Source organism: Alligator sinensis, unplaced genomic scaffold, assembly GCF_000455745.1.
Source record: "Alligator sinensis unplaced genomic scaffold, ASM45574v1 scaffold480_1, whole genome shotgun sequence".
NCBI classification, from domain to species: Eukaryota; Metazoa; Chordata; order Crocodylia; family Alligatoridae; genus Alligator; species Alligator sinensis.
Window position 1 is genome coordinate 376073 of NW_005842462.1, and position 18979 is coordinate 395051.

The 18979-nt window shown below is 40.9% G+C and overlaps 1 protein-coding gene across 1 annotated transcript in view; it reads right to left on the bottom strand.

Moving 5' to 3' along the window:
* The window catches only part of LOC102376224 (piezo-type mechanosensitive ion channel component 2-like), a 518739-nt gene that overhangs the window by 323958 nt on the left and 175802 nt on the right, over positions 1-18979 (bottom strand). The window contains 1 exon segment of the mRNA XM_025212438.1: positions 1090-1215. Coding sequence (XP_025068223.1) covers positions 1090-1215 — 126 coding nt within the window.

The following is an 18979-nucleotide window of genomic DNA, read 5'->3' on the forward strand; positions in this document are numbered from 1 at the left end:
AGCTGGGCAGTGCCTGTCCCTGCTCCCTTCCTCACTGTGGGTGCATTGATTTGCACCCCCCATGCCCTTTCCCTCCCCTTCCGACTTACCAGATGGAGGCAGCTCTCCAAGGTGCCGGCTCTGCCCCATGCTGCACTGTGGCTGTGTGCAGCAGGAGCATTTATTGGCCAATTATCAGCCCCATAGGGCTGATATCCAATTTAGACAATTTTCTTCATATTGGTACTGATCCGATATTGGACCGATGTATTGGTGCACCTCTAATACTGTATTCTATCTCATTAATAAGAGTAAGGACTCAAGATGGGGACCCAGAATAACTGTCTGGGGCAGGAACTGTATCTACCTGTTATGTGCAATGCATATTTATAGTGCCATTAAATAATATGTACTTTATTTGTATAGACTCATCTGCTCTACATCATCAGCTTTGCTATCTTGTTTGTCCATTCCTTCTACAATTATCTTTACACATGTTTTCTACATCTCTTTCCAATGGAACAACCTTTGCCATAACAGAACTTTGGCTGCCATGGTCCCCCTGCTTTACCTGCAGCTGGTTAGAGCGCTGTGTCTTGTGGTTGTGTCAGGGTTGATTGTGTAGTTTTGCTAGATTAGGCAACAGATTTGTATAGGATGGCTTAGATAGAGATGATCCTGCCTCATAAAGGGGATTGGACTGGATGACCTCTGGAGGTCCCTTCCAGCCCTACTTTTCTGATTCTATGAAATATCTTTCGGGGACTAGTCGAATAAGGCAATACCCTATGCTCCACCTAATAAATTCTACCTCAAGCCTCACTTCTACCATGACACATGTAAAAAATGAGTAACGGTGGCTAGGTTGAAGTCCAGTTGATTAAAGTCATCACTAGGAATCCGGGTTTTTCATTCACCATGGAAAAATGCAATAAAATCCAGATTTTCTCATTTTAAGGAGAAAAACAGATTTTTTCTGAGGAAGGAGGAAGGGAATTCCAAACAAATACGATGGTAATGGTAAAAGTCCAGCCCTCAGGCCCCTCCCATTTTAACCAGTAATTCCAACATTTGACAAGTTGCTCGAACAAACAGAGAAAGGGTACTCACAGTTAAAATTGGGGTCAATTTTTTTTCCAGCTTCAAGACTGTTTATTGTGATCTGGAAGATTATGTGCAGCAGCAGGAATGACAGACTGGTGAAGCATAGGGATTTTAATAACCGTCCTGTATGTCCTAGAAGACAAAAACATTACAATGTGTACAGGTGAGGAAAGTGACAAAGAGCTGAAGCAACGTTTCCAATCATCCAAGTGTAGACATTTGTAAAAGTCTGGTAAACAGAAAAAAGGCTTTTACATCCAACCAGCTTTACACTATTTATGGAATCCACCTTGGGGATTAGCACTCACTTGCATATGTACAGCACAATTGTATAAGTTTTAAAATCTAGCAGTTCAATTATGAAATCCCACTGACTTGTATTAATCATATAAGCTTTCCCTTTTTAATATTTTCTTAATTTTTTCAAAATGTACAAATATCAGTTTTAAATGTCAAGAAACTTTACAGTATTTCTATCACTATAGTCCCTGGCAAATGTTACACTTAAGACTATTAAATGCAACTTCAATAGTAATGGTGCAACATGTTTAGGGAATTAACAGTGCTACAAAAAGGGAAACTAGCCACAAAAATATTATACAAAAAATGTAACACTTTCGTGGCTGGTTTCCATTACATCTTAAATTGAACAGGTGGCAAGGATTAGGACCACACCAAACCTGGAACCAGCCTTGGTGTGGATCCCACCAGCCAACAATGAGCTAACTGTCAGATAGCTCCAAAACCACACCAGGGCTTCAGCTAGCACTGGTATGGTCCCCACCTGTCAATGATAACTATTTGTCAAGTACCCCGCTTTCAACTTGCCAGGGAGAGCAGCAAATCATGATTACATACTCCTAGCAAGTAGCGTGTGATTGGGATCTGATCCAATTCCAAAATCATGCATCCTGCCATGCACATGTGGCATAGTAGAAGGCCCAGCTTTTGGGGTTGGGGATCAGAACCTATCACATTTCTAAATGAATATCTATCAGCTGCCTCAGTCATCTGACAAAGACTAGAGATAGTCAACACTTCCAGAGATGGAGAGGTTAAAGAAGTGGGAATCAATCTTTCAGTACAAACAATGAAATATTTTATTACTTCTTTCATTACAAATAACCTGGGTTAAAAGGACAGTAAACTGAAACTGCTAAACTGCTCAGAGGAAGTAAACATAAATTTTTAAATATATGTTTTCCTTTGTACAAGGCAAATTTGACAGACAATCTGCTCCCTATCCTTTTGCTTGGTAGCCTTTTGGGAAAAATTTTGTACATACTCTAAAGACAGAAGACAATGTCATATTCACTTAGCTTTTGATTCTACATGACTTACTAAAAAGTTTCATAGTTTCATAGTTTGTAGGGTCAGAAGGGACCTTGAAAGATCAAGTCTGCCCCCCTGCCATGGCAGGAAAGAAGCAAGGGTTTGACCCCAGCAAGGTGTTCATCTAGCCTCCTCTTAAAGACCCCCAGGGTAGGAGCCAGCACCAATTTTCTTGAAAGTTGGTTCCAGATCCTAGCTGCCCTGACAGAGAAGTAGCACCTCGTGATATCTAGTCTAAATCTACCCTTTGCCAGCTTGTGACTGTTATTTCTAGTCACTCCTGGTAGTGCTCGGGGGAACAGGGACTCCCCCAATACCTGCTGATCCCCTCTGACTAGTTTGTAAACGGCCACTAGATCCCCCCATAGCCTTCTCTTGTGGAAGCTGAACAGGTTCATGTCCCTTAGCCTCTCCTCATAGGGCCTGCCCTGCTGCCCCCTGATCATGCGAGTGACCCTCCTCTGGACCCTCTCCATGTTGTCCACGTCCCTCCTGAAGTGCGGTGCCCAGAACTGGACGCAGTACTCCAACTGTGGCCTGACCAGTGCTGCATAGAGTGGGAGGAACACCTCCTTGGACCTGCTTGAGATGCATCTGTGGATGCATGTCAAGCTGCGGTTGGCCTTCCTGACCGCGTCCCCATATTGTCGGCCTTCCTGACCGCGTCCTCACATGTTCATTTTGGCATCAATAATGATTCCAAGATCCTTTTCTGCCTCTGCACTGACAAGAAGGGAGTTCCCCAGCCTGTAAGTATGCTGCTAGTTCTTCCTCCCCAGGTGCAGCACCTTGCACTTGTCAGTGTTGAAACCCATCCTTTTCTCATCTGCCCACCCCTGTAACCTGTCTAGGGCCAATTGCAGCCTATTCCTCCCTTTTAGCATGCCCAAAGCCAAAGCAGAAAACAAATAAAAAAATGTTTGGAAGAGGTTTTGAAACTGTCCTTATGTCTCCATACCAAATTCTTGCTTTTTTCCATCAATAGGAAAAGTCAAAAGAAAGATGTAAATTTTGTAATCCTTCTTTGAAAAACAACTTTCCTTTTAAAATATAAAACATATTCCATGTCTAACTTACAATAAACAAGTTGCATTTCTATAGTAGCTTCCAGCAAAAATTTAAAAGATTAATGCTCAGATCCATGAGTACGCATTACTTTTCCACATTTTAATACGTTAAAAAACAAAAATGTCCTCATTTCCCCTGCATTGACCCATAGCATTTTATAGGGCGGTCTTGGCGTTTTGGATATCATTCCTTGTAGTTGTGGACAAGCGTATGAAGTCACAATTTTGGGGATTTCTTCAGTTAATGATTATCTGCAAATACAGGAACTGAATGAAACAGCCCAAGAGGCCCCTTCTAGTCCCACGTTCCTAGAAGAACTAAAATAGTTGACTGAGAATGGGGTGTGGAAAAATACCTTTGTAGTGGTTTCATTAAGTGGAGTAGTAGTTGTTGCTCAGGAGTACATAATGGTTATTTCTGCATGAGCCTGTAGTCATACAAGTGCAGGAAAACTGATCCAACTTTAACCTTGTTGAAGATCTTGAATGATAGGGCAATTTAGCTCACTTGTATCACTCATGCAAATGTAACAGCTATCTCTGAACAGCTGCTGTGAGCTCTAAGACAGCAACTCCCTTTCCCCTTTCAAAGCTGCTACAAGCAGAAATATGTCCATACCCTGAGAAACAAAGGGGCAGAGCCTCCTCATTTTCCTCAAGGCTACCATGTGTGAGAGAAAACGAATCTTCCTTCCACAAGTATTCAATGGCTCATGAAACAGTGGCTCAAGCTGTCATGTACTGTGTGGTTCCATCAATGAAGAAAGCAACAGGCCCCAAAAACCAAGTGCAGTATACTAGGGATTAGGAGCCCATTTATGTGTTCCAGAAGTCTTCCTGGGGTTTGACTAGGAGTATGTAACTATCTACATGATGAATAAACAGGCAAAAGAACTTGGATACACTTATAGAATGCATGGTAGGAGGCTGCATTCTAAACTCAAATTTTGAGAATCAAATCCCCAAATCAAACTGCTCTAACTAATGTCAAATGCATTTACACACAATCACACAAGTACATTCAAGAAACACTAGGGAAAAATACTAATGGCCTACAAGGCTAAAATAAAAACATATTTTATCCTAATTATTTGCTTGGCTCTACTGGTAAACCATTGGACTTACAGGGAGGTTAGATACCTTGGACAGGTAAACATGGAGCATTAGATCAGACAGAAACAGAAAAGAATAAGATGCCTTTTGGTCCTCTGTGTATTAGTACTTTTAATGTAGACTCTTGGTTCATGACTAGTACTTGCAGGAAGTAGGACAACAAATTAATAAAAATAATTATATTCCTAGGATCCACGGAACATGGATAAAATAAACAACTACATACAACAATTATTATTGAAAAATAGTATATATAGTGTAGTGCAATAAAAATGTTTCCAAATCTCATGATTTTCTTGGAAGTTTCATGCTATTTGGTGTTGTTCTTACATTGCCAGCTCCTAGACTCATATGAATAGGCAAGAACTATGAATTTCATTTTTAAAATAAGCTTATAACCTTTGGAGCTACAGTGAAAAGCCTAAAAGTATGAACCATATGTATTAAAAAAATCAGCCAGGAAAATAAGAAGGACCAAATACATTTATTATTTTTTAAAATCTCATGATTTTTAAGATAGGTCTGTGACTTTGGGAGTTGACTCATGATATTTGAACACCAGGCATTACAAAACTGCTATTATTACATTGGAAAGACCTGTTGTGCCTTTTATGACAGGACTAAAGCTGGACAAAAAAATTCTGGTTGAAAACTCTTTAGCTAAAAAGCATAGATTCATACTGTTTTTGCCATTTTTTGTTTATACAAATAGAAAATTCTGAAAAATGTATTTCATTTTTGCATTTCCAAAATGAAGCCTTCCAATTTTGCAATTAAAAATTGTTTCTCTCTCTCTCTCTTTCTTCAAAATGTACTAATTAAAAAAAAAATAAAAGGAAAAATCTTGAAAGTACAAACACTTGAACTGTGGCTCCAATAAAACATTTTTACAAAGGATTTCACAGGTGTTTACAAACACCAATTATAATGAATTAAGCTTCAATAGGTAGGTCATCAGCACCACTTCTGCCAGCATTAGAATGGAGGAAGTATAATCAAAGCATACTAGGGAGAGACATATGAGGGATTAAAGCTAGCCAGTATTGACTACAAAATCCCAACAGGCTTTTCTTATCTCTGACATGGCTGGACTAGAACCAACATTGACACAGGGAATAGCAGCTGCCTCTCCTGAAGATTCCTCTTATTTTTGGGCACAAGAAACTAGACACAATTTGAAACCTGGCCCTATGCACCTTCAAGGAGTGAAACATGTATAGTATCCCACTTATTTCAGAATTTTTAGAGAAAAATCAAACACATTTGACAGAATGAGGGTTTCAAAACTCAAGGGATTATGGAATTCAAGATGTCTGCCAAGGAACAAATGAAAAAATTGGATAAAGGATGGTTTCCAGTTTATAGAGTTAATATAAATCAGTTTTTCTGTACTTTAGAATATATTTTTCCTTATACTGGGAAATTTATTTCTAAGTTGCACAGAAAAATATTAATTGCATATGTGTACAATTGAGTGGCTTAGGGAGGAGACAGCTGAATTTAAAATACTGATATAAAACAGAGCAACTGAAAATTAGGGACGGGAAATTGTTCTTATCTTTCTACAATATTTTATTCACAGTTCAGCACACATCTACAATAACAGAAAAATTCCATAGGTCAATGAGAATGAAAATAAAAAACAATTTCTTATATATGCTGGTTAGCTATGTACACTCATTTTTAGGGGACAGACACCATCAAACAAAACCCACAGCTCAGCATTCTTCAATAAGAAGAATCCATTCATGGCTATAAAGTAGCAGACCAAACCAAACATAACATAAACCTGGACTGTTTCCTGGTGTAAAATTAAACAACAAGGTGTCTTGATTCATAGCTTACAAGACAAATCTTGATCTCATTGGGTGCATCTACATGTATGCTTTACTGAAGTTAACTAATTAGCTCTACAGTAAAGCACCACCGTCTACACATGTGCCCATAAAGGACATAGTAAATTAACTCCACTGTAGGACAGTGCTGTCTGAGACAAGTACTGTCCTATAGCAGTTATTTAGTGCGTCTAAATGCACACGTAGATGGTGACCGGGGCTGGCTGGGGCATGAGGGTACTGTAGTGTGGGGGTTGCTTGCTGCTTAGTCCCACGTTATAGCACCCTTGTGCCCCAGCCATCCCCTCTGCAGCACATTTAGCCAGGGCAGAGTAGCTCCAGGCTTGCAGGCTAACGCCCTGGGTCCCTGCCAATCAGAGCTGCTCCACCCCGGTTCAACGTGCTGTGGTCCTAGGTGCACGTGAAAGGCTAAGCCCAGGAGCAATAAACTCCAGCAGAGACTGCACAGGAATTTGCACATGTAGATGCACTCATTTACATCATTATAATTTTACTGGCTTCAGCTGTAAAAGGGAAGACAGAATTTGCCTCAAAGTTGACTTCAATGAATGAGAAAAGTGGGTACACTTTCAAAGTGGTCTTCAATTCCCATTGGGATTAGTGGGACAAGATCTTGGGCAAAATCCACACAGCCCTGGAAATATACCCCAGTGTGTCTGGGCACAATATTAGGAATTAATTCCAGTATCTCAGGTCTCTATAGTGTAACAGACTTCTGGGAATGTTTTCTCCCTACACTGATCAATTCAGCAGAAAGTTAGTCAAGATACAGTAGCTTCATTAGACTTTCTCCCCAACCTAGGTGTAACACTGAACTGGTTAGAGAGGGCCAAAAACTCTCCACATATGGCTGAGGAAGCGGTACTTTATTTTTCAAAGGTAATCCATCCAAGAGCAGGATTAGTGATGGCATGTCCCCTGAACCACAGGCATGTAATCTCAGTACAAATAACCATTTGAATGTGCCCAACTGGGACGCCTGCCTTCAACAAACATGTGCGTCTTGACTGCCTACATCATGAATATCTGCAAGAGTAGAAAGTGCTCTAATGTTCAGAATATTTTCATTGGAGGATAAGATTTGCTATGCAGTGTTATAGTTAGGTGGGCATCCTGCATGATACTCCATTTGTGCTCTTCCAAAGGTACGCCTCTGAGACCCTGTTCAGCACAGCAGCTCTGTAACCATCAGTGCTCTTTCTGATGTTCCCACTATGCTGGCTGCAGCTGAGGCAGTCGCTTCAGCCACCAACACCCCAAGAGCCCGAATAAGAGCTGGTGTTCCTGCCACCCTGGCTACAGCTCCTGTTCTCACCACCTGCCACCTCAGTAGGAAGCAGGGATGGGGAAGAGGGAATGAAGAGAGTAGTTCTTCTTATTTTCCCCCTTGTCACTCCAGGAGGTTGTAGGAGGTGGAAGACTGCCTTTGACAGCTGCTACTCCCAATGGTAGCTGCTAGGTGAGCAGCCTGTCCCCTTTTCCCAGGAGTGGAGATGGCAGGATGTCAGTTATCTGGCTCAGGGACAAGCTCCCCTGGGGGCAGGGAAGGGCACACAGGACATGCCCTTGATCACCAGTGATGGAAGACCTCACCTTTGAGGAAAATTTGTAGCACTCCAACCAGAGGGCTGTGCATGTGTGTACATGCCCATAGTGCTTTATTTCTGTAGCACTACCAGGTGTTTCAGTAATCATGACAGTAATTATAAGCTTACAGGAACTAGCCTTAAGGGCATTTAGGCACCAAAGATTCATTGCAAATCAATGTGACCTAGTCACCTCTCTCCTCATTCTTTTGAACATCTCTTGGCAGGGCATCTCTACCTTCCAGTATGGTGTAAATAACCAAACTCATTGTAAAAAACTAAAAATTTAACAGATAGCTCGGACTAATTACCCTGGCTCCTCATCTACTGCTAGTTTTGGCATTTCTATACTATATTTAGCAGCGTTCTAAAGCAGTGGCATTCAACCTCCAGCTTGCAAGCCAAATCCAGTCACCAAGACCCTGTCATCTGGTCCATGGGACTTCCCAAGGGTCTGAAAATTTGGTGGTTGGGGATTTGTGACAACATTAATTGCCATTGTTTCTAGACAGGATCTGGCATGTAGGGTAGGGCCAAAGCACTGGGTCACACCCACAGACAGATGATATGCTAACCTCCTGCTGGATGCAGTCCACAGACTAACCCCACCCACCCATGAACTGGCCCTACATGTTATCTGGCACTCAAGGCCAGGAGGCTGAGCACCACTGTTGTGTTTTCTTTGTGTGTGCTAGCTGTTGATGTAGAAACATACACAGAGAAAGACAGCTCCAGTGCCTAACAGTAACGTTTTGTTAGTGCTGCAGAATCCAGAAACTCTGATACATATTTCTTGAGTGCCATCTACTTATCTATTAACAGCTATTTAACACCTACATAAAGGTAGATTTTTCTTGTAGCAATGTGCATTGTTAAATGTTTCCTGAAACCCATTGCAGCAATACCTACATTTTAATATTGAGTAAATAGTGACCCCTACATATTCAGAGGCGAGGATTTTTGAGATGTTATCTTCTATTGGACCAACGGTATAGTTGGGATAAAATTAAATGAACTTTTGAACAGAAAGCATTCTTCTTCAGGTCTGAGGAGGAAAGCAAGCACAACAATTCAATAATTCCTGCATGTATAATACAAAAACCTTTTAGGAACACTTGCATTTAAAGGGATTCAAATTGTTCAATATTAAATATCTCTATGAATGTTTTTGTTGCTATACAGTATTGTTTAACCAGGTTATGATGCGTGTAACTTTTGATATGTTTTGAATAAATAGCAATACAAAGACTGTTATAACATTACTTATATAAGCTAGGTCCCTAGAGTGCTGGAATAAAATAAGGCAAAATTTTGAACTAAGAAGAGGGAAAAACAACAGTTTAGAAAGACTGTTCACAATGAAATTTGATAACAGCATACCTGCTACATTGTATATTTATACAATGGCAAACCATTAGTCTCCAGAGTATAAAAACTACATACTAGCACAAGGCATGAAAAATACTACTTACAGGGTGTACCTACATGTGCAATTAACATGTGGAAATAAACTCTGGCATAGTGACTGGAAGTCAGCTGCTCCCAGGTACAGCATCTGCACGTGTGCTCAGGACCATAGCAGTCTAAGCCAGGACGGGGGAGCCCTGGGCTGCCCGGAGGCTTGGAGGATCAGACCTGGGTTCCCACTTAGTACATCTACATGAAATGCTTTATGTCTGAGTTGACTAATTAGCTCTGCAGTAAAGAATCACCATCTACATGTGCACCCTTATTAGGCCGGAGTAAACACTGCGCCTGGGAGAAATAAACTCTGGTGCAAACTGTTAGAGTTTATTGTGTTGCATTAATATCATGTGTAGATGCACCCGCTGAGTGTTAAATATACTTCCCAAGTTGCATCATTAAAAATAAAATACTTTAATCATCCTGTATCTGACAGGGGGAAGATCAAATGGTAAAAGAAAGTGCTGAGGGATTTTTGTTTTGTTTTCTTCTCTGAAGTAAAGCCTACCTTATGCCTTCCTTGCTAATGGTGCTGCTCTTCCAGCAAACATATTTATTAGCCTATCTATAGCTAAATAAAGTTTAATGCTGTATCCAGTATAATTATAAAATATCCTAAAGAATTATTTGCATTTCAACAGCATCTTTTATCAAACGGAATTTGGCTTTTGATACGCCTTAGGCGTAGAACAGGTATCACCCCTACACAAAACATTACCAACTGACTCACTTGAGGGGATTTTCATCAAAGGAGGCAAAAAAGGAATGGAAATTCATGAAAGCCACTGTTTATGCCCTACCTGCATGTGCCCAAACTATAAAGTTTAAAGCCACATCCAAAAGCTCCAGCGTTTAAAGGTGCTATATTTAGGTACAGATATTAGGTTTTGGTTTTTAGTCAGGAGAGCCCAAGATGTAACGGTTAAATTGAGGTCCTAACTTCAGCAACCGAAGATCTAGTGTTTCTTTTCCAGACCTCCCTAATGTTTTAGGATTCTGGCTCAGTCCCTCTCTACTGTGAGATTAGGGCCCAATTTGAACTGCTCTGTTTTCTATTGTGTTATATCCATTAGAGTAGGCATTGTCTATACAAAAGAAAATTTTAACAAAAAGAACATTTTAAAAGTGTGATTCCATTTTGATAGACAAGGTTCCTTGGGTGAATTTGACATCTTTTATTAGAGCAACCCAAATAGTTGGAGAATAGTTATTAAGCAAGCTTTCGGGTTCAAAAACCCTAAGTCAAAATTCACCCAAGGAACCTTGTCTGCCTCTGTCCTTAGACCAACACGGCTACAACCTAAACCCCTGATTCCATTTTGATCAAATTTCAAACTATAAAAATATAGTAAAACATTAAATAACCCCAAATCGTGGCCTTTTTATCACAAAAATGAAGGAATTTGCTTCAGCACATGTATTCTTAAAATGGGATTTACAAAATATACATTACATATTGAACAAAAAGAAATATACTATATTTTACAGGAGAAAAAATTGTTAATGTAGAAAGAGCCACTTATAAGAAAACGAAATAAACATTGATTAACTCAACATTCAAAAACATTATATAGAATTTCAGAAATTATTTAGAAATAAAAACAGAACAAGAACTGCACTGAAAATAAATGCCTACTTACTCTAGCAAGACTCCCTGTTTTTTCTAGAAGTTTTCGTGCCCAGAATACTATTAGACCTGAGCTGTATCCTCTGCATCAATAGACAATACCATCCTTCAAGCCAGTTATAATCTTTGGCTGGCAATTTAACACAGGCAAGTTACGTATTTTGTTAACAAAATATTTTGTCAGACAAGACTCAGAACTTAACTATTCAATTTTTTTTCCAGATGATCCTCATGGGCTTTCACAGCATAAAACAGCCACCTGCCACTTGCCTTTCAATATTACAGGTGATATTTAAGATGCCAAATAAGGAATTAAATATCTACATATATACTAGTTTATATGAACAGAAAGCAATTCTATCCTGTGATAATTTTGTTACAAAAAAAACTTTAAATTTGCTAGTGCACAGATTAAACTATTACTAACCACAGTAGCTGTGGTTCTTTTAGATACACTGTCCATGACACGCACGCAACCTGTGCACTCGAGTTCAAATTTCTGAAGGACAACGTCCAGTAGGGGATGCAGCTATATCAATCTGAACATCTTCTTATCTCTCTTCAAGTGCAGGCAAAGCTAACCATTTCTTCAGTTCTTCCATCAATGCAGTATCCAAGTGATTCCATAGAAAAGGAAGCAATGGAATATACAGCAGCAACACATCTTAAACAACCACAGTTACTATATGGCAAATAACTGTTTATTCTTCTCCTGCATTTATATCCCGTTAAGCTTGACTGAAAAGAAGTGACAAAATTTGATAGAAAGGTGGGTTACTAAATAAATAAATGAACAAATGAAAGACATCTAAACCAAAATGAGCCCAGACCTAAATGCTTCACAGTGCAGTAATACTGTGTAAGAATGTATACTGAATGCTCTGCTTCTCAAAGAAGTTATCAAAGCTGCTTGAGCTAGATGGAGTAAGCTATGACACTTTCTAAAGGGTCTACACTACCAGATTTGTAGTATAGTGTAATGAATATAGTAGTCCAATTCAAAAGCCTCTCGAGTTGAAATGTGTTGACCTTTCAACTTTTCTGCATGAAATGCAAATAACCTAGGAGGCACCCTAAACTGTCTGGCTTTGTAGAGGTATGACAGTGCCATTTGCAAATTTAAAGTATGTAGCTTTGTTCCACCTTTATTAAAGTTCAGTAGCTTAGGGAAGAAAACAAAGAGATAAATCACCACATCCAGATTTTAAAAAAATATATATTTTGGGTAGAGATTTGGTATGAGGTCTCAAAATTACCATGTCTTTATAGAATCTGGTATAAGGCAACCAGCCATGAAGGCCTGAATCTCACCTACCTTTCCTGAAGATATTTTTGCTACCAAAACTTGTGTTTTAGTGGACACAGGAGAAAAGCAGCACTAAGCCAGGTGCATCAAGCCCATCAGAACAGAAATCATATCCCAAGAGGACACAGGTGATCTGACTTGGGGATAAGCCCCTTCAAGAACCAATCTGCCAAGGGATGAGAAAAGATATCAGTGTCCCTGAATTTAAGAGTTCTTAGCAGAAGTGGTTGTTAAGTGGATTGACCCCATGAAAGATGCAACTACTTTTATTTGGCCTTGATATCAAACCTTCTTCATTAGCAGAATATGTAGCTCTGGTCCTCTCAGACATTAATTAGGCTATTTTTAACTTTTAGTGCATACAACCATTTAGTAACGTTGCAGTAAGGTGCAAGAAAGTCTTATTTAGCCTTCCTTCTGAGATAGCAGATCAGCTCACAGGAGTTTGGAAGGTTTGTCAGGTTCAAAAATCAAAATTGCTGGCTTACTATCTTCTTTGGTCCTATCTGGATACTGTGGTAGGAGGATTATCTTAGTTCTAATTGATATTTGAATATGCCTGAAGTTGACTGATCAGACTCATGTTATTGCTGAACCCCAGCTGGGGCAGATGGACCTTTCTGATGTTTCATTTAATGCTGCTCCTTTGAGCAATTTTTGAGGAGAGACAAGAATCTACAGTATACATTGACCCAGAGTCTTAGAAATGGAGAGTCTGCTGTACTGAGCTGACCAGCTTTTGAGGAGATTTCCCTCAGATAAGCCTATTCTTGCACTTGCTTTCTCAGGATGAATCCTACAATCATCAGATTTTGGTGAACAACCTCTATGCCAATAACTGACTGGAAAACAGTACCATATACTGGGAACAAGAACTCCTGACTTGAAATCTTTACATGTATTCCATGGAAAGCATGGATGGATCGATATATGAAAATATGCACCTTGATGGTCAAGAGTAGTGTACTACTCCTGTGGATACAGGAAGGATATTAAGGTCAGAATTAACATCTTGAACTTGAATCTACAGATAAAAATGTTTAGCTGTCTCAAATCAAAAGGTGTATATATATTATATAATATATACACAGTCCACATAGAATACATTCAAATAAGACAAGTTTATATTGCTTTTAAATAGTGTATATCCATCAATGTGCACCTACTAAAAGGAAGTTTGTGCTACTTAAAAACTAAGAGACAACTTTATACAAGTATATTTTGGAACATACGCTTAGTTTTACAAAGAAAGATCTCTACATCAGCAAACCCAGGATGATTTATAAATGCTAGACTTATAAAAGCAGGGAAAGGGTTACAGAGGTGGGAGGATGGGGACTATAGTAAAAGACAAATTTTTAAGTAATTCAAAAACTGCCTAATTTCTGATTAATATTTTTCCATATATCACTGGGGTATAACAAGGAGAAGATGGCAAGACAGGAAATATGAACAAAGAATAACAGAGAAGAGGCAGTAAAACAAAGTCCATGGAAACCTTGTAAGGTAACTGGATGGTGAGGGGCTGCTTTAAAGATGTATAGACAATGTCCACGCTAATAGATAACTGAAGAAGTTACGACAAGTCACACTATATCGTACTCCAAAAAAACACCCCAGAGAAAACAAAATAACAAATGTTTACCTGTAGAAGCCTTGCGGAACTGTTCCTAAAAATATTTGTTATCCTCACCAATAAGGCTACTACAGATTCTTATTAAAAGCTGAAAGAAGGTTCTTTAATTTTCTTTTTAACCCCAATGAAAATTATCATTTTGGACACCTTTGAAAAAATTAATCCCCGGCATAACTCCACTGATGTTCATAGATTGTAAGGCCAGAAGTGACCTCAGAAGATCAAGTCCTGACCTCTGCACCAAGCAGGAAAGATAACTGGGGGTCAAGTGACCCCAGCAAGATGAATATCCAGTCTCTTCTTGAAGATTTCCAGGGTAGATGATTGCACCAACTCTGGAGAGAGCTTATTCCAGAGTCTGGACACCCTGACCATGAAGAAGTTTTTCCTAATGTTGAGCCCGAATCAATCTTCCTGGAGTTTGTGGCCATTACTCCTGGTTTTCCTCTTTGGATGCCCTGGTGAACACTTGCTCATCGAGCCCTTGATGTACTCTCTTAGTGTAGTGGTAAGCTGCTACCAGGTCCCCTCTCACCCTTCTTTTCTTCAGGCTGAAGAGTCCCAGATCCTTCAGCCTTTCCTTGTATGGCTTGTAGGGCTCTGTGAAGCAGCACTGCTTCATTTCACCTTCCGTTGCACCATTTCAAAGGGACAGTGTTTCATTTTGCTGTTTTGAAGCACTGTTCTGTAATGTTTTGTTGAAACTGTTTCTCTGTTTCAATGTGTTTCGACATTTCATCCATAGGCTATAATCGGGAATCATGAAAATGCCTAGAATGTTGTAATTTCTTGCCTGATTTGAATGACATTGCAGGGATGGCAGCCCCTTCTTAGGGCATGAAATCTATCAAGGAGATAGGTGCAGGGGTTTCTGTGAAACTGCACCTCAAACTGTTCAAAACAAAACTCTTATCACTTGCCAGCAGCAGCAGCCTGCTGTCATTCTGCACACAGATCTGGGGGCTCGTTCCCCCCGGGAGGGCAGTGGGGCTGTGCCGGACTCTTCCCAGGGGACACAGGCCCCTGGATCTCCACATAGAATGGCAGCAGGCTGCTGTTGCCAGCTGGGGCCAGTGCATGCACTGGGTTCTTCCCAGTGTTTGGCACAGGCTGCACCGGGAAGAACACAACGATGGTACTGGCCCCAGCCGGCTATGGCAGCCTGCTGTCATCCTGCACACAGATCCGGGGGGCCCACACCTCCTGGGAGGGAGCCAGCAGAGCCCCTCAGCCCTCCCGGGGGGTACAGGTCCCCAGATCTGCACACAGGATGACAGCAAGCTGCCATCGCCGGCTGGGGCCAGCACCAGTCTTCCCAGCACTCAGCAGATCGGGGGGCCCGCACCCCCCAGGAAGAGCTGGGGAAATGATCAGAGAGCTAGATGTCAATATCACAGCAGTCCTTCCCACCTCTTCCCCCTCTCTCTGCTTAGTTTGTTTAACTGCAAGCAAGCCCAGCTTCAAAACTTTTGAAATGTTTCAAGTGCCCTTGTTTTGTTTTAAAATGTTTTGTTTTGTTTTTATTTTGCTGTTTCAAGCTCAAAACAGCTTTGAAATGAAACACCCGGTGAAATTTTGCACAGCCCTAATGGCTTGCCTTTTAAGACACTGATCATACGTGTGGCTCTTCTTTGGACTTTCTCAAGTTTGTCCACATCCTTGTTAAAGTGTGGTACCCAGAACTGGATGCAGCAGTCCAGCTGCGGTCTCACCAGTGCTGTGAGTAGAGTGGAAGAATCACCTCCTTGGTTTTGCTGAAGATGCATCAATTGATGCATGCCAGAGTATTATTTTCTCTACTGCCTACAGAATTGCACTTCTGGTTCATATTCATACTGTGGTCTATTATTACCCCCAGGTCCCTTTCATTTGTGGTGCTAGTCAGTTTGGTGCCGCCAAGCCTGGAGGTGTGTTGGGGGTTGCTCATCCTGAGGTGGAACACTTTACATTTCTTGATGCTGAACTTCAACAGATTCCAATCCTCCCAACTTGCTAGCCTGTCTAGGTCCACCTGTAATTGCAGCCTATCTTCAAGTGTGACCACACTTCCCCATAACTTGGTGTCATCTGCATACTTGGCCAGTGAGCTCTTCATCCCACATCCAAACAGTTAAAGATGTTGAAAAGTACTGGACTGAGCACTGACCCCTGCGGGATATCGCTGCCCACTTCTCACCAGAATGATACAGATCCATTCACTACGACTCTCTGCAGCCAGTTTCTCACCTACCTGACTGTCTTGGAGTTAAGCCCACAATCCTCCAATTTTCTTGCAAGGATATTGTGGGATACTAGATCAAACGCCTTTTGGAAGTCAAGGTATACAATGTCAACTTGCTCTCTTGAGTCCAGGTGGCAAGTTGCCTGGTCACAGGAGATGAAGTTGGTAAGGCAAGACCTGCCTGCGATGAAGCCAGGCTGGCTGTCATTCAGAATCTTATCTTCTGCAAGCTTATCGCAGATAGATTCCTTAATGAACTTTTCTAGGATTTTCCCTAGGATGGAAGTTAGGCTGATTGGCCTATATTTACCTGGGTCCTCCCTCCTGCCCTTCTTGTGGATGGGCACAACATTGGCACTCGTCCAGTCCTCAGGGACTTCTCCAGAGTGCCACGAGTTGTAGAAGACTTTAGCCAGGGATTCCGCAATGACTTCGGCCAGCTCCTTCAGCACTCTTGGATGATGATTGTCCAGTCCTGCTGACCTGTATACGTCTAATTTTTTTTAATGGTCATACACCAATTCTATGGCAATAGTAGGAAGGCGATTATTCCTACCGTGCTCATCCTCTACTCTATCTGGCATGGTCTTCCCCTTGGTCTGGTGAAAGACCAAGGCAAAGTAGTCACTCAGGAGTTCAGCTTTCTCCTGGGTTCTGGCAACCATTTCTCCTGAGTTGTTGAGCAATGGCCCATTTGTTTTCCTCCTGTTCCCTATGTACCTAAAGAAGGACTTCTTCTTGTCCTTGATTCCCATTGCTAACTTAAGTTGGTTGCTACTTTAGTCTATCTTATCTATTACCTGCAAATGTGGGCCATTGTGGAATAGTCCTCCTTGGGGCCTAACCCAAGCTCCCATTGTTTATAAGCCTCTTTATTCTTTCTTAAGAGGACCGTGATTTCCCTGCTTAGCCAAGAGGGCTTCCCAGCCCTTCTGTTACCTTTTTTCCGCATGGGAATGGACTTTCTTTGTGCTTCAAGAATCACGTCCTTAGGGAACAAATGTTGTTTGGCACATTGTTGTAATGTTTAAACTACAAACAAACCATTCTATTTTCAGATAATAGTGGCCCCAGGTAATTAAGATTTTGTTGAGTCTTATGCTTATCAATGGAGTAACATTTCCTTGTGATGAAAGACAGTATAAGGTTTAAAATATATATTTGGCATAAATGTTGATGTTACTGTAATCAACATTTTATTGCAGAAAAATTGTAGGCTCAAAGTCATGAACATTCTAACTCTCCATATGTAATAAGTATGGGAAGATACACAGAACAAAAACACACACCTACTCCAAGTGTTTAAAGAAGTATTAGAGCCTCAAACCAGAGGGGCTAGTTGAAGTCTCTATCTAATAAGCCATGCCAGATTGAATCTCTTGACTATTTGAAGAAAATGAGAAAAAGCAGAAAAGCCAAATCATTCCACTGAACCACTTAATTCCTGATTCCTGAGGCTAACACTTGTACCTGAAGAATACTGCAAACAAAACACCTGATTGAAGTCTTCCCAGAGAAGTGTGTGCACAACTAAAGAAAGATTCCTACATGTGCATGTAGGTTCTTCTAGTAGAATGCATCAACATTTAAACATTATGTTCAATGATGTGAGCATAACACTTTAAAATCTCAAAGAAATACTGTGATATTATCTAATAACTATTGTATTTTTCTTGCATACCAGATGCTCCCAAATAAAAGTGCCTTGTTTTTAGAAGACAGAATGCAGAAAAAAAAAGGATCTATTCAGATCCAGATTCATGGCCAACTCTGTCACAAAGTCTTCCTGAAAGCAAAGGGTGTTCAAGAAATGTGGCATCCCAGGGGACAGTCTGGGTAAGACAGCAGGAACTTCCTGGTATGAAAGAACAGAAAGGCTAGACCCAGATCCTTGAAAGGGCAATTACTTATTTACAGTAAATAGTTCCTTATATAAGTTCCTATAAATAATAAAGTATTGTTTCCACACCACAAGCCTCATTAAGATATTACAGATTCTATGCAGCATCTCACTTACCCTCAACCAGCTCTGTGGCTCTTCATCCAAAAGCTACCGTCTCTCCAGCGGCTGTGAAAGGGTTAACACTGAACTCTACTCTTACTGTTTGCACCCCCAGGAAAGAAGCGGCAGCTATCTTGGTGCCCATGAGTCATAGGGGGTGCATCTAATGCAATTAATGTGACACAATAAACTCTGGAGCCATCTGAGCTGGAGTACACTGCTCCCAGATGCAGTGTCTACACATGTGCCAAGAACAGCAGCAATTTAACTGGAGACACCACAGGTTGGCAGGGGGCATTGAGGATCAGCCCCAGGCTCTAGGTGGCAGCACCAGGCAGCAGAGGGCCTGGGAGGAGCCCGGGGTCTGGCCCCTGGCTGGCCGGGTACAATTTGCACCTGACAGTCACTATCTACACATGTGTTTGACAGCACTCAATGACACCACCATAAAATAGCACTGTCCCTGACAGTACTATCTTATGGCAGAGTTAGTTTACTGCACCCTAATATTGTACAGACTGTGTAGACTGTGTCCTAATACTGTGTAGACTGTGCATGTGTAGACTGTGATGCTTTACTGCAGAGCTAATTAATCTACTCTGCAGTAAAGCATGTGGGTAGATGCACCAAGTGTCTGTTTGCTCTATTCCTCCATGCTTCTATTCATAAATAAATCAGACTGCCCA